The sequence below is a fragment of the Saimiri boliviensis genome, chromosome 1 (genome assembly GCF_048565385.1).
Source record: "Saimiri boliviensis isolate mSaiBol1 chromosome 1, mSaiBol1.pri, whole genome shotgun sequence".
Classification (NCBI taxonomy): domain Eukaryota; kingdom Metazoa; phylum Chordata; class Mammalia; order Primates; family Cebidae; genus Saimiri; species Saimiri boliviensis.
Window position 1 is genome coordinate 127,700,600 of NC_133449.1, and position 19,457 is coordinate 127,720,056.

At 43.5% G+C, this 19,457-nt stretch overlaps 1 protein-coding gene across 2 annotated transcripts in view; it reads left to right on the forward strand.

The window, feature by feature from the left end:
- Positions 1-19,457, forward strand: part of VWA3B (von Willebrand factor A domain containing 3B) — a 236,056-nt gene that overhangs the window by 27,180 nt on the left and 189,419 nt on the right. For both annotated transcript variants that reach the window (XM_074403828.1, XM_074403831.1), the window contains exons 3-5: positions 6,846-6,940; positions 10,705-10,955; positions 12,896-13,055. In XM_074403828.1, coding sequence (XP_074259929.1) covers positions 6,846-6,940; positions 10,705-10,955; positions 12,896-13,055 — 506 coding nt within the window. The remainder of the gene's footprint in view (positions 1-6,845; positions 6,941-10,704; positions 10,956-12,895; positions 13,056-19,457) is intronic.

A 19,457-nucleotide genomic window follows, 5' to 3' on the forward strand; every position in this document is an offset into this window, starting at 1 on the left:
AACATCTTTATTTCTGCCTTCATTTCATTGTTTATCCAGTCAGCATTCAAGAGCAAGTTGTTCAGTTTCCATGAAGCTGTGCGGTTCTGAGTTAGTTTCTGCATTCTGAGTTCTAACTCGATTGCACTGTGGTCTGAGAGACTGTTTGTTATGATTTCTGTTCTTTTGCATTTGCTGAGGAGTGATTTATTGCCAATTATGTGGTCAATTTTAGAGTAGGTGTGATGTGGTGCTGAGAAGAATGTATATTCTGTGGATTTGGGGTTGAGAGTTCTGTAAATGTCTATTAGGTTTGCTCGTTCCAGGTCTGTGTTCAGGTCCTGGATATCCTTGTTGATTTTCTGTCTGGTTGATCTGTCTAATATTGACAATGGGGTGTTAAAGTCTCCCACTATTATTGTGTGGGAGTCTAAGTCTCTTTGTAAGTCATTAAGAACTTGCCTTATGTATCTGGGTGCTCCTGTATTGGGTGCATATATATTTAGGATCGTTAGCTCTTCTTGTTGCAGTGATCCTTTTACCATTATGTAATGTCCTTCTTTGTCTCTTTTGATCTTTGTTGCTTTAAAGTCTATTTTATCAGAGATGAGAATTGCAACTCCTGCCTTTTTTTGCTCTCCATTTGCTTGGTAGATCTTCCTCCATCCCTTTATTTTGAGCCTTTGTGTATCCTTGCATGTAAGATGGGTTTCCTGGATACAGCACACTGATGGGTTTTGGCTTTTTATCCAATTTGCCAGTCTGTGTCTTTTGATTGGGGCATTTAGTCCATTGACATTTAGGGATAGTATTGTTATGTGTGAATTTGATGCTGTCATTTTGATGCTACCTGGCTGTTTTTTTGGTTAGTTGATGCAGATTCTTGATTGTGTTGATGCTTTTTTACCATTTGGTGTGTTTTTGGAGTGGCTGGTACTGGTTGTTCCTTTATATGTGTAGAGCCTCTTTCAGGAGTTCTTGTAGAGCAGGTTTGGTGGTGATGAAATCTCTGAGTGCTTGCTTGTTCACAAAGGATTTTATTTTTCCTTCACTTATGAAGCTGAGTTTGGCTGGATAGGAGATTCTGGGTTGAAAGTTCTTTTCTTTAAGGATGTTGAATATTGGCCCCCAGTCTCTTCTGGCTTGTAGGGTTTCTGCTGAGAGATCTGCTGTGAGTCTAATGGGCTTCCCTTTGTGGGTAACCCGACCTTTCTCTCTGGCTGCCCTTAGAATTTTCTCTTTCATTTCAACCCTGGTGAATATGACGATTATGTGCCTTGGTGTTGCTCTTCTTGAGGAATATCTCTGTGGTGTTCTCTGTATTTCCTGGATTTGAATATTGGTCTGCCTTGCTAGGTTGGGGAAGTTTTCCTGGATAATATCCTGTAGAGTATTTTCCAGCTTGGATTCATTCTCTTCATCACATTCAGGTACACCTATCAGACGTAGATTAGGTCTTTTCACATAGTCCCACATTTCTTGAAGATTTTGTTCATTCCTTTTTGCGCTTTTTTCTCTGTTCTTGCCTTCTCTTTTTATTTCATTGAGTTGGTCTTCGACCTCTGATATCCTTTCTTCTGCTTGGTCAATTCGGCTGTTGATGCTTGTGCATGCTTCACGAAGTTCTCGTGTTGCGTTTTTCAGCTCCATCAATTCACTTATTCTCCTCTCTATGCTGTCCATTCTCGTCAGCAGTTCGTCCAATCTTTTTTCAAGGTTCCTATTTTCTTTGCGATGGGTTAGAACATGTTCTTTTAGCTCATTGTAGTTTCTTACTACCCATCTTCTGAAGTCTGATTCTGTCATTTCATCACCCTCCTTCTCCATCCGGTCTGGTTCCCTTGCTGGTGAGGAGTTGTGATCACTTTTAGGAGGAGAGGTGTTCTGGTTTCGGGAGTTTTCCTCCTTTTTACGCTGGTTTCTACCCATTTTTGTGGGTTTATCCACCTGTTGTCTGTCTCTGTCCCAGGGAGTTGGAGCTTTATGAGTTTCCGTTGCACTACTGCCTTTTTTGATTTTTTTTTTTTTCAGGTCGGACCGCCCAGCTAGCAGCACGCCTAGCCTCTGCCTGCCCGCAGGGGCTTTGCTGAGCTGCTGTGGGCTCCGCCCAGCTGCCCTGAGCTCTTCCCTGTAGTCCTTTTTATATGGGCGTAGTTAGAACTGTCTGGGCAATGGTGGCCCCGCCTCTGTTATGGCGGACTCTCTCTGTTGTGGCAGGTTGCCTCGGCAACGGCGGGTTGCCTCGGCAACGGCAGCCTGCCTCGGTAGCGGTGGAGAGTCTCAGTAATGGCGGAAGCCCCTCCCCCACGGAGCCGGACCGTCCCGGTTCAGCTGTGCTTGGTTTGAAGGGCTCAACCCGGAGGGTTTCCAATTGCTGTTTTTGTTTTCGTTGTTGTTGGGGGTGGAGGGGTGGGACCCACCGAGCCTGATCACCTGGCTCCCTGACTCAGAGTCTTTTCTTTTAAGTTGAACGACCCCGCGTTCCGGTCGCTTGTTGAAAAGGCGCCGGGATCTCCCGTGCTGCGACTCACGGAGTCGGCTCGAACCGCGGCGCCGGCTCCTGGCGGATTTTTTGCCTAGGAATCTCCTGGCCTGACTCGCTATTTCAGATGGATGGGCTATTCTGCCGTCTCAAGGCTCTGCTCGCCAGCTAAGAGGGCTCCCAGACCAGTGGCTTTTTTACGGAGAACGGCAGCAACAGGGAGTGGTCACAGCAGCCGCGCGGGCGGAATCAGCCCCGCGGGGGCCAAAACAGCCGCACCGGCTGGGACTGCGACGCTGGCGACCCCTCTGCCTGGGTATCTCCTGGTCTGTGGGCAATAAGAGTTCGTCTGGAAATGCGGCGTCCACTCACCCTCTGCACTTTCACTGGGAGCTGAAGTCCTGAGCTGTTCTTAGGCGGCCATCTTGAAAGTCCCCGAGGCTTTATTTTTAAGTCTCTGATGGGCTGCTGTCTTTTTTCAGAGATGCTCTTCCCAGCAAGAAGGGAATCTAGTGACACAGTCTGCCTGCAGTGACCTTGTTCAGCTGCTGTGGGCTCCACACTCTCTTTGTTTACACAGGTGAGGTTAAAACTGCCTACCTGAACTTCAGCAATGGCAGTCACCCCTCCCTCTGCCAAGCTCAACCATCCCAGGTGGAGCTCAGACTGCTGTGTTAGATGGGAGAATTTCAAGCCAGTGGATCTTAGTTTGCTGATCTTCATGGGGATGGGACCTGCTGAGCCAGATCCCTTGGCTCTCTGGCTTCAGCCCCCTTTTTCAGGGGAATGAGTGATTCTGTCTCACTGGCATTCCAGGCACCACTGGGATATGAGGGAAAAAAAAGAAAAAATCTGCCACGTCTAAAATGGCTACCCAGTTTTGTGCTGGAAACCTGGGATGCTGGTGTTGCAGGCAGTGGAGGGAATCTCCTGGTCTGTGAGTTGTGAAGACTGTGGGAAAACACAGTATCTGAGCCAGAGTGTCTGGAAAAGTGCCTTATGGCTTCCCTTAGCTAGGAGAGGGTGTTCTCCCACACTTTTTACTTCCTGGGTGAGGTGACTCCCCACCCTGCTTCAGCTCACCCTCCTTGGGCTGCACCCACTGCCTTAACCAGTCTCAATGCAGTGAACCAGGTACCTCAGTTGGAAATACAGGGATCACCCACCTTCTGCATCACTCCTGCTGGGAACTGTGCACCAGAGCTGTTTCTATTCGGCCATCTTGGCAGAAATCCTGCCTTCTTTAGGTTTTCTTTGTGCATACATTGCATTGGATGTATCAAGCTTCTTGGATCTACAGGTTTGTTTTTAATCAAATCTTGGAAATGTTCAACTATTATTTCTTCTAATCTATCTTTACACCCAATCTGTTCTCTCTTTTTCTTCTGAGACTCAAATTATAGTTTGCTAACCATGTTGATGTTGTTCCACAGGTCACCAAAACTGTTCATTTTGTCAATATTTTTTTCTCTTTGTTTTTCAGATTGAATAATTTCTCTTGACAGATTTTCTAGGTTGCTAGAAGTTTCTGTTTTTCAGATTGGGTAATTTCTCTTGACAGATTTTCTAGGTTACTAACAGTTTATTCTGGTACCTCCAATCTGCTGTTAAACCTATACAGATATTGTACCTTTTGTTCTAAAATTTCCTTTCTTTTCAGTTTCTCTGCTAAAATCCCCATTTGTTCACTTATTATAATCACAGTTTTCTTTCCCTTCATTATATATATAATGTTTATCGTATACTTATAATAAATTGAGGCATTTTTCTTCTAATTTTAACATCTGGTCCATCTCAGGGTATGTTTTACTGATTGCTTTTTCTTTTGACTATTGGTCACATTTTCTCTTTGTTTATGTATCTAATACTTTTTTGTTTATGCTGCACAATGTAGATGATTGTAGAGACTTTGGGTTGTATAGTTTTTCTTTGGTACATGCAAAAGATTGGTTCCAGGACCCCCTGTGGATACAAAATCCATGCATACTTAGGTCCTGCATTTGGTTCTTCAGAAACCACGTATATGAAAAATTGGCTGTTTCTATGAGTGGGTTTCACATTCCACTGATACTGTATTTTTATCCACCTTTGTTTGAAAAAAATCTGCATGTAAGTAGACTCATGCAGTTCAAAACCATGTTATACAAGGATCAACGGTATATTCCTTCTTCTAAGAGAAGTGACTTTTTATTCTTATAAAAATCGATACATATATATTATTTATAACAGCTTTATTGAGCTATAATTTACCTACCTACAATTCAATGGCTTTAGTATATTCATGGATATGTGCAACCACTTAGAGTGTTTTTATCACCTCAGAAAGAAATATTATACTTCTTAGCTCTACACTTTCCCACCCTTAAACTGTCTCTATAGACTTGCTTGTTCTAAGCATTTCATTTAAATAGAATTTATAATATGTGGTCTTTTGTGACTGGTTTCTTTTACTTAGCCTAATGTTTTTAAGGTTCTTAAAACATTTGTAATCCATGTTGTAATCAGCACTAGTACTTTATTCCTTTTTGCAGCCATGTGATATTCCATTGTATGGATATACCACAGTTTTTTTAATCCATTTGTCTGTTGATAGATGGAGAGCTGATTTTCATTCTAGTGGGCAGTTAAGTTGGCTGGACTCAAACTCCAAACTCCCTCTCTTTCCTGCTAAATAAATACAAATCTCACCTCAAAAGTGTCCTCCTTTTTAGGATGGATGCCATTCCAGTTTCTGCATGTTTTAGATGTCTCTAGCTCTTTTTATATTTTGTACAGAATTTATCATATTTTTCTGTGTGAAGGTTAGCCAATACAGTCTATTCCACTGTTATTGGATGCAGAACTCACAATGCCTTACATTTCACTTGTCAATACAGCGTATGGAGCCTTCCACAGACTTATCTCCTTCAATCCTCAAAAAACAGCTTCCTCTTCCAACTCCAGATAAATGTCTTAGGTAAACAGAGAATGCACTAATGATATTTTGTCATTTCATCAATGTCAGCTAAAAAGGTGAAATCTTGGAAACACAAATTTTAGAGCTGAAGAGGTCTATTGAGTGAGATTATTGCTGATGGAATTCAAGTATCCATTCTTTACTCTTTACTATTGTGAAAGTTGCACTTCAAAACTTGAAATCACCCCTTGTGATTGAGAACCAACCCTGACCAGGTGTCTATAAAATTCAGCCTTGCTCCTTTTAGCTTTCCAGAGGAAACTGTTATCCTGCCTCCACAGTAAAGCAGAGGAAAGGAAGTACTGGAACCACAAGTACCACCATTCTGTTTTCTACCTTTGGGACTTAAAAATAATAATAAAATTAAAATAATAAGGCTGGGCACGGTGGCTCAAGCCTGTAATCCCAGCAGTTTGGGAGGCCGAGGCGGGCGGCTCATGAGGTCAAGAGATTGAGACCATCCTGGACACCATGGCAAAACCCCATCTCTGTTAAAAAAAGCAACAACAAAAAATTAGCTGGGCTTTGTGGTGCACGCCTGTAGTTCCAGCTCTCCAGGAGGCTGAGGCAGGAGAATTGCTTGAATCCGGGAGGCAGAGGTTGCAGTGAGCCAAGATCGTGCTACTGCACTCCAGCCTGGCACCTGGCAACAGAGCAAGACTCTGTCTCAAAAAATATATAATAATAATAATAAATAAAATTAAAATAATCACCAAATAAAAAACATCTCTGTGAAGCCTTACCTCATCTTCTATCCTGCTAAATCCTAGTTAGTCTTTGAAGCCTCTCTGTGGCCTTCTGATAGTTTCATGAAGGAGTAGGACTATGTTTGAGGTAACAATTGTATTACAATCCTGTAAGCGTGCCTAGTACATAGTAGGCACCCAATAAAGGTTTATGCAAAAGATATTTGAACAGCTGAGCATATAATCTGATGAGAAGAAAAGCTTGTAGGTCTGACATTCTGTATGGCAATTCTGAATCTATTACCTGCTTGCTTTATTTCACTGATTTAATTATGAACCTCCAATTGAGAATACAGTAAGTAATACCTAAGTTAAATTTTAAAAATCCTGAAAACCAAGTTCAAGTCATGAATAAGTTTTAGAAATTAAAATAATCTCTCTGTTGCTTTTTTTAAAAAAAACCTCTGCTGTCATTATTCTGGATCTAAGTACAAGGAGACGAGGACACAAATCCTATTCTTCCTGTTTATTCATGCATCAGAAGATTACAATGCCATAGACAGTTATGTTTATTATAGCACTTAGAAATACTTTATGATTTAGAACAGAATAGAAAGTATCACAAATTATTGATGTCACAAGATATAATTTAAATTGTGTCAGAGAAAAACGTTTCAAAATAAAAATAAGAAGATTCAGTCATGTACCACTGTTTTGATTGTTTTTCTTCATAAAAATGCAGATTATGTGGCATCTCTGGGGAGACTTGTGGCTTCTCGGTATGCTGATGGTCTGTTTCCACAGCTCTACAGAGCAGAAGATGGCAGAGTATACAATGTAAGTCATTATTTCCTCAATGCTCAGTCCTGTGACATGGTGCTGACATCGCGTTGGGGAGTGTTGTGTGGGGAGAGACTTGTGCTGCTTGGCAGTGATGCAGCTGAGCCAAGGCCTTTTCAGACTGGGTCTTTCCTTTTGGCATTGGTAGGGTGATGAAAGTCATGATCAAGGAAGGAAGTTTTTGATCCATTAGAGATTAGTGCAGAAAGCTCTAGATGAGAAAGGAAAACCTTTGCACATTACCACTGTTTTTGCTTTGAAAATAAAGGAAAAAAGCAATATGACAGAGATGATCTGAAAGCCAAGAGCAAACTGCCATTATTTGACAGAAGCACCAGGAATAGGGGAAGCATTTTCAAGAGGGAGAATGAGCAGCACCTCTGACCAGAGTCCTTCATTCCCAACCATTCAGCACCTGAGTCTCATGCCTCCTCTATGTGATCCCTCCTACGTGTCGGGCCAACCACATGGAGCTCGAGCCTGTTGGAGACACGTGTCCCATCATGTCCTTTATGGATATTTGCTCATGTCAGTGTAGATCCATGTACTGCCTGGACTACTGTTTCCTAATATTTAGAAAACTTAAACTACATTTTTTGGCAATTTTTTTTTTTGAGAAAATTTTTGTAGACTTTATTCTCAAATCTTTTTTCCAGTCGTTTACTCTCCTTTTCTTTCAGGAGTGCCAGTGAGTCATCGGTTTGGTCTCTTTACATAATCTCCTATTTCTCAGAGGTTTTGTTCATTTTTGATAATTCTTTTTTCTTTTGAGACACATTCTCATTCTATCACCCAGTCTGCAGTGCAGTGGTATGATCATGGCTTACTGCAACCTTCATCTCCCAGGTTCAAGTGATCCTCCCACCTCAGCCCCTCAAGTAGCTAGGACCACAGGCATGTGCCACCACACCCAGCTGATTTTTGTACTTTTTGCAGTCAGGGTCTTGCCAGGTTGCCCAGGTTGGTCTTGAACTCCTAAGGTCAAGTGATCTGCTTGCCTGGGCCTCCCACCTGGCTTCCCCTTGACCTCATCCTTTGATAGGTGTGAAGCACCATGTCTGGGCCTTTTTCTTTATTTTTGTCTGCCTGCATTGATTCAAAGGAGTGGTTCTTCAATTCTGAAGCTCTTTACTCAGTTCAGTCTATTTTTTATTAATGATTCCAATTGTATTATTAAATTTCTGTAGTGAATTTTTAATTCCAGAAGTTCAGTTTAGTTTTCTTAATATAGCTATGTCATCTGATTCTTGGATCATTTTACCATTTTCCTTGGATTGGGCTTCCACCTTCTCCTATACCTTTATGAGCTTTTTTGACATCCAGATCCCGAATTCAATGTCTGTCATTTTAGCCACTTCAATCTGGTTAAGAACCACTGCTGAGAAGTACTGTGACTGCTTGGAGGTAAGAGGACACTCTGGACTTTAGAGTTTCCCGAATTCTTGCACTGGTTCTTTCTCACCTGTGAAGGCTGATGCTTCTTCATCCTTTTAAGTTGCCATCCCTTGGATAGGACTTTTTGTTTGTATGTTCTTTATCTCCCTTGAGGATTTGACTGTAGTGTGAGTTGGGTATAGTTGATTGGCTTTGTTTCTTGATGTCTTCAGAGGGCCAAGGCTAACCTGGGCTGCATACGCTGACCCTGGGGGCTACGATCGGGCTGTGGCTTTGTCCTCTGGCCCCTTGAAGTTGACCGCTGGCTGTGCTGGGGCAGCCATTGTGCTACCAGGCTGTTGGCAAAAGCCTTCCATTAGGAGCCGCTGGCAATGCTCTGGTGGGGCAGCCGGTGTGGGGGTAGTCATAGGTGAAAATACCCTGGTAGGGTATTGGGGCTGCCCAGGAAACAGCAGAGAACCTGGAGGGATACTGTTAGAGGGAGAGCCAGGCCATTCAGCCCTTGGAGAAACCTCCACAATGGTGGTAGATTGCCTTCAGCTTGAAGATGCACCTACTACTTACTTTTTCCAAACCTCGAATTACTTTTTTTTTTTTTTTTTTTTGAGACACAGTTTCACTTTGTCGCCTAGGCTGGAGTGCAGTGGCACCATCTCAGCTCACTGCAACCTCTACCTCCCGGGTTCAAGTGATACTCCAGCCTCAGCCTCCCAAGTAGCTACAGACATGTGCCATCACATCTAGCTAATTTTTGTATTTTTAGTAGAGGTGGAGTTTTACCATGTTGGCCAGGCTAGTCTCAAACTCCTACCTCAGGTGATCTGCCCATCTTGGCCTCCCAGAGTGCTGGGATTACAGGTGTGAGTTACCATGCCCAGCCTAGCTTAAAATGCTTTTTAAACTAAGCCGGGTCCTAAGCAATTATATCTGTGGAATCCTGAGTTTGGTGTACTAAGTATATTTTTTCATTTGAACTACATTAAAATTAGTGCTGAACTCTTAAAAACATCTGTCCCTTTACCTTCAGCAAAATCCACCTCCACATTACCTGTGGTGTGCCCACCTTGGCTTCTGTGTTATAGCAGCAGCTGTGGATGCTGGTGAAGGAGTTGGTAATTCTGCCTTAAAGAAGCCTCAGAGAAGCGATGCTGGAGCTTGAGGAGTGTGAGTAAGCTTGAGAGACACATGGGACAGGGAGGAAAGGAGCCTGAGTCAAGGCACACAAATGTGGAATTAGGTGATGTGGTCTGAAAGCATATTTTCCAAGGTAAAATACCATATCTTCTTTTGAAATGTGCTTTGTTACAGAATAGGGCATGATTTTTTCTTGTTCCTTTTCTATGTCTTCTACTGCCTCTCTACCTCCTGAAAGGCTTTGCACAGTGTGTCTGATCTATGCGAAGGATGGTTTATTTGTGCATACAAGAAATTTCCTGCAAGTCTCTGTCATCATTTGGGGGGCAGTCCAAGGACTGTTGGTAGCAGCAGTGAGTGATCAGGTGGTCCAGGTACAGGGGAACTTCGTCTGAGAGAGGAGGGCATGAGGACAAAGGTCACGAGCAGAAGGATGAGTAGCCAGGATGGCATCCTGTAGAGGAAGGCAGGAAGGTGTGCTGGCATGTTCTATAGCATTTTCGGAAATATTTTTGGAATGTTATATTTAGGAAATGTTTTAGTGAGACATTATTTTCCATCTGCCTTTGTTGGTCTCCTCTTCTACCTAATTTCTTATTTCTTTCTTTTGTTCTTTTTCTTTTTTTTTTTTTTTGAGATGAAGTCTAGCTCTGTTCCCCAGACTGGAGTGCAGTGGTGCAATCTTGGCTCACCCCAACCTCCGCCTCCCAGGTTCAAATGATTCTCCTGCCTCAACCCGAGCCCCTGGGACTACAAGCACACACTGCCATACCCGGCTAATTTTTTTTTTTTTTTTTTTTTTTTCAGTAGAGATGGGGTTTCACCATGTTGCCCAGGCTGGTCTCAAACTCCTGAGCTCAGGAAATCCACCTGCCTCGGCCTCCCAAAGTGCTAGGATTACAGGCATGAGCCACTGCGCCCAGCCTCTACCTAATTTCTTAAGAGTGCCCTGGACTTTTTCTGATAATCTGTAACTATAAAGATAAAAACACAATATGGAAAGTTTTTTTAAGACTGCTATATTTCGAACAGATCACATCATCATCTTTTCTTCTGTGGGGAATCCAAGCATTTTTCAGTTGAAAGATCAGAAGCTTTTCTCCTGGATTGTGTAGTGTTTGGAGGATCATTGACGACATTGCTATCAGTGCACGGTTCTCAATGGCAGCACTGTGGTTCTTATGACTTATTTTGGCATTGCTTTATTGTTTTTGTCTTTTATTTTCATTAAGCTGACAGCTAAATCAGAACTGATTTATCAGTTCGTGGAACATTTAACACAAGCTGTGGAGAGCTACAAGCAGCGAATGGACTGGCTCACCAGCAAAAGCCGGCAGATTTTTGGTGTCATCTTGGAACAGTGTGTCTCCATAGTGCTGGATTTTGGCGGCATTCTGGAGGGAGAGCTTGATCTGTGCCAAGAGGCGCTAACAATGGTCCTCCAGGAGCAGGTGGCTCACATAACCAACTTCAATATCATACGGTGAGTTCCCATAGGAAGGGAGGATTTTAGTGCAACTTCATAGTAACTTGTACGTATTTGGAGTTAAGTAGCATAGCTGACACAGTTAGCTCTATGGTAAGGGAAGAGGCATTATCTTATACTTTCCCAGAAGTTGTAATTTCAGCAGCAATCCCACAGTGAATAAATCTTAGGAACTTTTACCTGCTCTGCACAAGGTGTCTTAGCTTTCACATTAAAAGAGATTTAGAAACACGCATTTCTTTGGTGCATGGGAAATATAAGAATTTGAATTATGGCAAATATATATATATATATGTATATATTATATATATGTATACATATATATGTATATAATATATATATGTGTGTGTGTATGTGTGTGTGTATATATATATATATATATATATATATATATATATATATATATATTTTGAGACGGAGTTTCGCTCTTGTTACCCAGGCTGGAGTGCAATGGCACGATCTCGGCTCACCGCAACCTCCGCCTCCTGGGTTCAGGCAATTCTCCTGTCTCAGCCTCCTGAGTAGCTGGGATTACAGGCACGCGCCACCATGCCCAGCTAATTTTTTGTATTTTTAGTAGAGACAGGGTTTCACCTTGTTGACCAGGATGGTCTCGATCTCCTGACCTCGTGATCCACCCGCCTCAGTCTCCCAAAGTGCTGGGATTACAGGCTTGAGCCACCGCACCCGGCTGAATTATGGCAAATACATATTTAAGGCCATAAATCTCTTCATTCATTTTAGTTTTTAACTTGGGTAATGAATTCAAAGGTCACTAATTTCACTGATTATCCAGACTGAGTCTACAACTCAAGTTGACCTCCCCTATAAGTTGACCCCTTTAACCAGAACAATAGGTGGCTGGTTTTGTAGAATTTCCCATATTTCAGTTTTCACAACCAATTATTTATGGATTCTTGGATTCAAGAGAACTTGGACCTCAACACTAACTTCTCATCTGGAAAAGTGATTGCACCTCCCTGACAAAAAACATCTGGATAAGGGTTGGAGAAGGATCTACCTTATTCAATTTTTCTGTTTTTAATCAAATACTTTCAGCTAAATAGAGGACATCTCTGAAGACAATGCCTAATTATGTTCTATCGAGATTCTATTTCTGTCACAGGTATATTACTGAAGGAATCAAGTGCTTAAGTCCGCAAAGCTTTTGCTTTCTGGGAGACCTCTGCTACAACACAGATGTCACTCAGCAAGATTCTCTATCCAGGAAGCATGTAGCAGACATTGAGTATGAGCCAGCCCTGCTTCTGATGGCAGGCCATAGGGGCAATTAGGCCATTTTATTTGCAATTATTCATTGCAAATAAGTTGAGATAATTCAATTGGCTCTTCTTTTTTTGGAAATGGGGCTTCCACCAGTCATTTATAAGCTGAAACTAAATGGTTTAAGCAAAATTTCTCAGGATTTAAAACCTAATACTCTGCTGAACTCAGAACAATACCAGTATTAATACAATAAAAGGCAACCTATGGGAATCTTTCAGGGCAATATAAACAATGTCATAAAGAATTAGAAGTAAAATTTTAGAGTAATAGAATTGCTGGTGATTTGCAAATCTTTATACTGTGAATTATTATAAATTTACCATTAAGAGAAGCGAGTTACATATAAACTTGCCTGTTTATAAAAATATTTTAAAGGACTTATTGTTAACGTTTACCTTTCTGTTTCTCATGTAAGCATTGTTTTTCCTACTCAGCACAGCTTACAGAAGATAGTGGTGCTTTGGGGAACCTGTCTTGAATAGCTTGCTGGTTTTGTTGGTAACATCAGAGGCTGGGAGCTATGATTTCTTTCTTTTTCAGCTCTAGAGATGGATGTTGATGGCTTGCTGCTCATGGCTGTGAGAGGGAGGGTTGGCATCCCCAGTAGCATTGGTCACTGCCCAGTGACCACTCCATGTGATCCCTTTCAGGGTTTCTCAAGAGCCTGTGAAATGGCAGGAAAGTGCTACTCCTGTGACCAAACAGTCCATAGCTGCTGCTGTCAGTTGGGTTGAGAAACTGACTATTGAGCTGACTGTGAGCAACGCTGGCCGCATGGATGCACTTCTGGAAGCTGGGAAAGACAAGACTGTAAGTGCATGTTCATAGCTGGTCCTAGGCCATGGGGGTGGCTTCCAGCTTAACTCTTCACACTGAGTGACTTTACACAGCCCTTCAACTAATCTTGGGCCCCTCCCAGCAGGATCCCACAGAGACCTCTTCAGGCACTGATGGTGATGGCAGAGCTGGACCAACCCAAATGAGGCCCCCAAATACCTGTCCCCTGAACCTGGCCAGGCCCCCTCTGTGGAGTGATTGAGGATGCAGAGTAGACCCTTGTTTAGCCAGTGCTGGAAGAGCCAAGCACTGCTCACACCCACAGAGAATCAAGAAAGGATAGGAGTGAAGCCATAGTTGTGCATCTCTGCCGTATTAATTTCACTGTTGCTCTCCTGCCAATTAGATCAGTCAGTCTCTTATGAGGAGGAGAGTGAGATTGAAAGACTCCTCATAGAACCCTGAGGGTGGGGAAATAGGGTTTTCCCAACATCCAAGTTCTGAATCTTTCCTAGTCCCTCTTCTTCACAGATGGATCTGTCATCTGTCATGTACTTTCCAAGGTGAAGTACATACACGCTGATGACTCCATCCATTTTTGGATGTCAAAGTGTCGACATGAATTTTGATAGGGACCTTTTGGAAATAAAGCTTTACCTGGAAGAAGTGATTAGATGGTGGTGTGTTATGTCTCTTTGAGCCGCAGGGTCTGTGTTTCTGGGAGTAACTCTAGTAATGGGAGTGTTAGGCGCAGTAGCAAGCCAGTAGAGACACATTCTGGCAGGTGGGCTCCCTGTGGGAAGGTCGGCTTGCCTTTGGATACAGTTACTTAACAGTTACATGCTTCCACTGCTCTGGAAGGCTGGGGTTTCTGTAAGTTTCAAGCCCTACCAAGTACATCAAGAAGTCCATTCTTGGAGAAAGAGGCCATGTGCTGGCATCTTGAAAGATAGCCCCCAGTGGTCACCAGCCTGTTTTATCCATACTGAGGGTGATGGTTTGTCATTGGAAACACATTGTTTTTCCTTCCAAAGCCAAAGGAACAAATGTATTCCATTAAGGAAGAACCAGATACAAGCTTTTTGTTCCTTGATCCTTCGAGTTTGTTTTAACATCTGTAAAATTTCAAGTGTCTGGACACCTTAATAAGCATTCAAAAAATGTAACATTACCCATGATCAGGGTGTGTGTGCATGAGCCTGTGCACACAGCTGTTTTCTGTGTCTGTGAACCTGGCTATTGTGGTCACAGCTGACTGTGGCACCCTGACCTGACTGCAGGGTCCCCAGTGATCCTGCCTTTCTGTTTCACTCCCTCTGGTTTATGCCTCTTTTTTGTCTGGGGTTCATTCTTATCCCAGGAAGTAAGGAACAATTCAGAGAGTTCCAGATAAGTCCTATAGAAGAAGAGGAACCAAGAAAGAAGCTTCCAGGTACTGCTCATCAAATGCAGCCTGAAAGATTTTGAGAAGAAGCTGTGGAGCACAGCACATGCCAGGCCTACACAGACCGCTGTGCCCCTCTGCCCATGGGGGTGGACTCAAGGAAAATTCTAGTAAATGCAACTGCCTTGCATATAAAAATGCTGTGCCCTGTTTTATGAGGAGTTAAAAAACACATGTGTGTGTGGCGGGGCAGGGAGAGGTGGGTTCCCATAAGTCCTGCTTCTCTGCTCCATGCCTGTCATGGCCACCCCAGTGAGCTCCGAATTCATCCAGATAGCTGTAGTTTGCTCTGAACAGAAAAGATGGGAAGCTTAAGGAATGTTTTGAACGGTAAATATAAATGCCCAGACTATTCCTGATGATGATAACCTGCTGCACGTTAGCGTCTCCCTTCATGAGCAGGTACTGAGAGGAGCTAAGAAATTGAGTGTTGTCCTGTGTCCACAAATGAATATGCAAGTCCGGTTCCTGTACTAAGTCCACATGAGGAGTAGGGCTGAACCACGTGCTTGGTCATGGAGAAGAAGGATGCCCAGAGAGGCTCCCAGCCCTCTCCAGGCCGGGAGAGGCTTTGTAACCATGGCGGGCCAGCAAGACTGAAACAGGAAGCAACGAGAGAGGGGGGCCCTGAGGTCTAAGAAGAGCCGTGCAGAGTGGGAAGTCTGCTGAAATCCTGGCTCTACTCATAGCACTCGAACAGTACTATTGATAGATGAATTACTGTTGCATCCTATGAAACGGAACCTGGCTCATGGGGTGGGCAGCACATGGGGTTCTGGGGACATGTTTGCAGGTTGAGGGGGTTGACATCCTCAGAGACCAGGTGTGTGAACCAGCACAGAGTTTCTGCTCTTCAGTAGCCCTGGTCCAGGAAGACATGCATCTTTGGAAGTTGGTAGCTTCCAAGACATGCATCTTTGGAAGTTGGTAGCTTCCTAGGCCCTACAAGGAAGGGTGGTGTACGGGACAAAAGGGAAGGCTATTTACCCAGAGCCCTTGTTCTAAGCTGCCTAAGAAGACTGAGGGGCTTTGTGTCTCTGCCAGGACAAGGCCACCTACCCAGAAGACACCTGCATTTCTGATTCTGTTCCTCTCTTCCATCCACCTGCTGGCACATATCTGTTTATTTTTTGGTTTCTTTTAATCATATTTCCTGGGAGAACAAGTGAGTGGATTAAGGACAGACCCACATGATTTCGTAAAGAACCTTCACTGCTGGACTGAAAGCCGAAGGCCTGGCCACATTAATCCATGACCCTGGCAGTTCATTTATTTCCTTGTAGTGATTCAGACAGGCATCAGATCTTTTTGTTTTTGTATCTCTGATGCCTAACAAGGGCTCTATAAATGCCTGTTGAACAGTGAAGGGTTGGAAAGGAAATAATTTTGATATTCTTATGTTTGAGGGGAAAATGTGGGTCCCATTTTCAAGCTATGGCATAGAGTTGAGTTTTGTGAATTGAAGGGAGATGGTCTGTATGGGACTGAACAGGTGAATGTGGTGAGTCTTATAGGACCCTGGTGGGGATGGCAGGTGGGGACAGAGACCCTGAAACCTGGGAGGCCAGAAAATCGGAGGTGGTGAAGGGTCTTAGAAGGGTTCTGAGAGGTGAACTAGATCAATACCGTGGAGACAGTCACCACCACGTGGGGAATCAAAAGATCAAATGGGCTGAGACAGCAGAGGGCTCCCACAGGTACAGGGGGATTTTGGAGGTCAGATCCGAGGTCTGGAGTTGGCCAGAAATGTTGTAGTGTTCAAAGTTGTACGCAGAACAAGACAGAATTTTGCTGGATCTTTCACTGCTATTCTGGTTGACTTTCTTTTTGCTCTTTGAAGAGTGAAGATTTTTATACCTGGAAGCCTAGGGGATGAGAGCACAGGCTCTGGCCAGTGGGACAAAGGGCAGTCAGAGTAGAAATGCACACTCCTAGTCTGTTTCTTTCTCCCCCAAAAGCTGCAGCTAGGAAGATGTCAAGGACTCCTTGGCGGGGCAGAATGCATGCTACTGTGTGAAGCTGCAGAATGAATGGCCCAGATGTAATAAAGCATTTCAAATGAAAACATAAAGGCTTCTCCCTACTTGATGTAGTATGAAGTGGCAAGAGTTTTTGACTCATTCTAAAGGAGCTGAATGGACCTTACGTATTTTATCAAACTCAGTGCAAATCAGCATTTAGGGAAATGTGGTCAGTGAGGAATCTACTCCAGGACTGAAGGCTGCTACTGAGCCTCAGGACTGGCTTTTGCCTTCAAGAAGCTCAAAGACACTGGTTAAGGGTGCAGATTCCCATGAGGATAACTCCCTTAAGCCACACAACCTTCTGGTCCCAACTTTTGGTCAGTGGTGTTGGTATCAGGGGGTAGGAGCCTGAACCCTTGAATTTCAGGGGTAGGAGCCTGAAATTTTTTCATTTCCATTGTGGGGTAATGATGGAAGTGAAAAAAGTGCGTGCCCGGGGCCACCTTCTCTTGCTTGATCTTACTTTCTGAATTCTGGGGCTCACATGCATCTCTAACAGGTGACCAGCCTTGCCATGAACAGCACAGTGTAGCCGTGGATGGCAAGGGCAGGACTCATGAGGCCGGGCAGCCTGGGCTTACCAGCTCCAAGGCCAACTCAGTTTTCCTTTCCAAGCCTCAGTTTCTTCATCTGTATACTGGGGATGGTAATAATTCATGCTCCACAGGACTGTTGTATTGAGTAAAATAATTCATTTTAGTTTATCATCTCAAATAGCCAACAGTCTTCAAGCCATTTTGCTTTAAGGGGCATTTTGCCAGTTTGATGGTGGACAGGAATAGGTAGCATATTTATCCTTTCAGTTTGTTTAAGTGTCATTACATGAGCAGAAAGAAGAGGCAGAAAGACTGTGTGCAGGAGAGTGGTGGGGGCAGATAGGTGGTCTCCATGTGAAGCATGTCCCAGGAAATCTGTAGCACAGAGAGTTGACTGAAAATGTATGTGATTAAGAAGCTGAGTAATGAATAACATTTCGGCCTTAGTAAGGGAAAGGAAATCCTGACTCACCGTTGGCTACAGCAATTTTTGGTTTGATGAAATCTCGAGGGAAAAACATTTCTGCACAAGAACTTCGGGTTTTTGGATTATTGTCAGAGCCAAGTTTGACAATAATCCAAAGTTTACAAACTCATTGTAAGCTGAGTTTACATGACATGCAGTGGGCGTGTGAGGTGTCAGGAGCGGCTGACAGACCACCTCGAGATGTGTCCTCACCCCCCTCTTCATCTAACAAACCCTAGAAAATACTCTGCCCCCCGTCTCAGGCCATGTGTCTTTTAGATCCATACAACAGGATGAGCCTGTCCTCATGCTAAACTTGAGCACTGATGCAGCTGGAAAACTCGGATAAATAATAGGGCTGCTAAGTGGAAGCCTTTTAAATGCATCTCACACAAGGTCATGCGTGAGACCAAGAAAAGAAGGAAACAATGCATCTGCTGGCAGAGCAGTACTGGCTGTCTATAAGGAATCTGGAGAAGATGATTTCTTCCTTTCGGGGTTTTTCTTACTCCCAGTTTACTGACTTGAAGAAATTTACAATATCCCCCAGTCTTTTACCACTCAATAGGCACTTTTTAGAATCAGGGAATTGGTGTTGAAAGGCCTAAGAGAAAGAGGCCTGGGAGGGGACCAGGGCTTTCTGTGCCACACTGGTGGAGGGGTGTTTTTCTTTCTTTCTTTTTTTTTTTTTTTCTGAACGTGGGGAGAGCTCAAGGGCTTTTCTCAGGGACAGGACCTGTGTAGTTTTGTGGAGTTTAGAAGAGCCTTCCCCTTTCCCAGGCTAGATAAACTGTGGGAAGCGATCCCCTCTGGGATACTACCTCAAAGAAAGCTTTTAAGAGTTTCTCCTTATTGTTGGTTTTCAGCAATTTGATTATGATGAGTCTTGGATTGGTTTTTCTGTGTCTGTTGTGTTTGGGATTTGTTGGAGTTCAGATATTTTTTCATGCTTCCCGCTTTTGAGTCTAAGCATGTTAGGCCACCTGATTGTTCCTTCAGGTCATGGAGGCCCTTTCATTTTCAGGTTTGTGGCCCCTGCATGCTTGTTTCATGGTGTCTTTCGCTGCTTCCTTAAGATCACTGATCTGCACTCTGCAGTGTCAAATATGCCGCTCATTCCTGCCCCGCCCTCCCCCCTGCCCCGCCCTGCCTTCCCCACCCCGCGCAGTGATGGAATTCCTGCTAGTGAGCACATCACTTTAGAGACCTCGTTTTCATCTTTAGCAGTTCCTTCCGCTTTTTCCATTTCTCTCTGCTGATTCTCTTTACTCTTTCCTTTAAAACCCCAAACATGTTGGCCAGGCGCAGTGGCTCACACCTGTAATCCCAGCACTTGGGAGATCGAGGCAGGCAGATCATCTGAGGTCAGGAGTTTGAGACCACCCTGGCCAACATAATGAAACCCCGACTCTACCGAAAATACAAAAATTAGCTGGGCATGGTGGTGGGCACCTGTAATCCCAGCTACTCTGGAGGCTGAGGCAGGAGAATAATTTGAATTTAGGAGGCAGAGGTTGCAGTGAGCTGAGATTGTGCCACTGCGCTCTAGCCTGGGGGACAGAGTGAGACTCTGTCTCAAAAACAAAACAAAACAAAAACCCCAAAAATGTTGGTGTATTTGTAAGACCTGTAAAGCCCTTAGATGCCAATGCTATCATCTCTGTCTTTCTGGGTCCCTTTATTGACTGACTTTTCTCCTGGTTATGGAGCACATTTTTCTTTTTCTTTTTTTTTTTCTTTTTCTTTTCTTTTCTTTTCTTTTTTTATAAGAAAAAGAATAAAGAAGAGGAAGAAAGAGAAAGAGGAAGAGGGAGAGAGGATGGGGGTATTGCTTTATTGCCCGGGCTAGAATGCAATCTAAATATGGGTATGCCTATAATTGTCCTTAATAATGGAATATAAAAGAAAATGAGGGAAGAGAATAACAAACAAGGAGCCAACCAAGATTTCATTTAAACTTCTAAG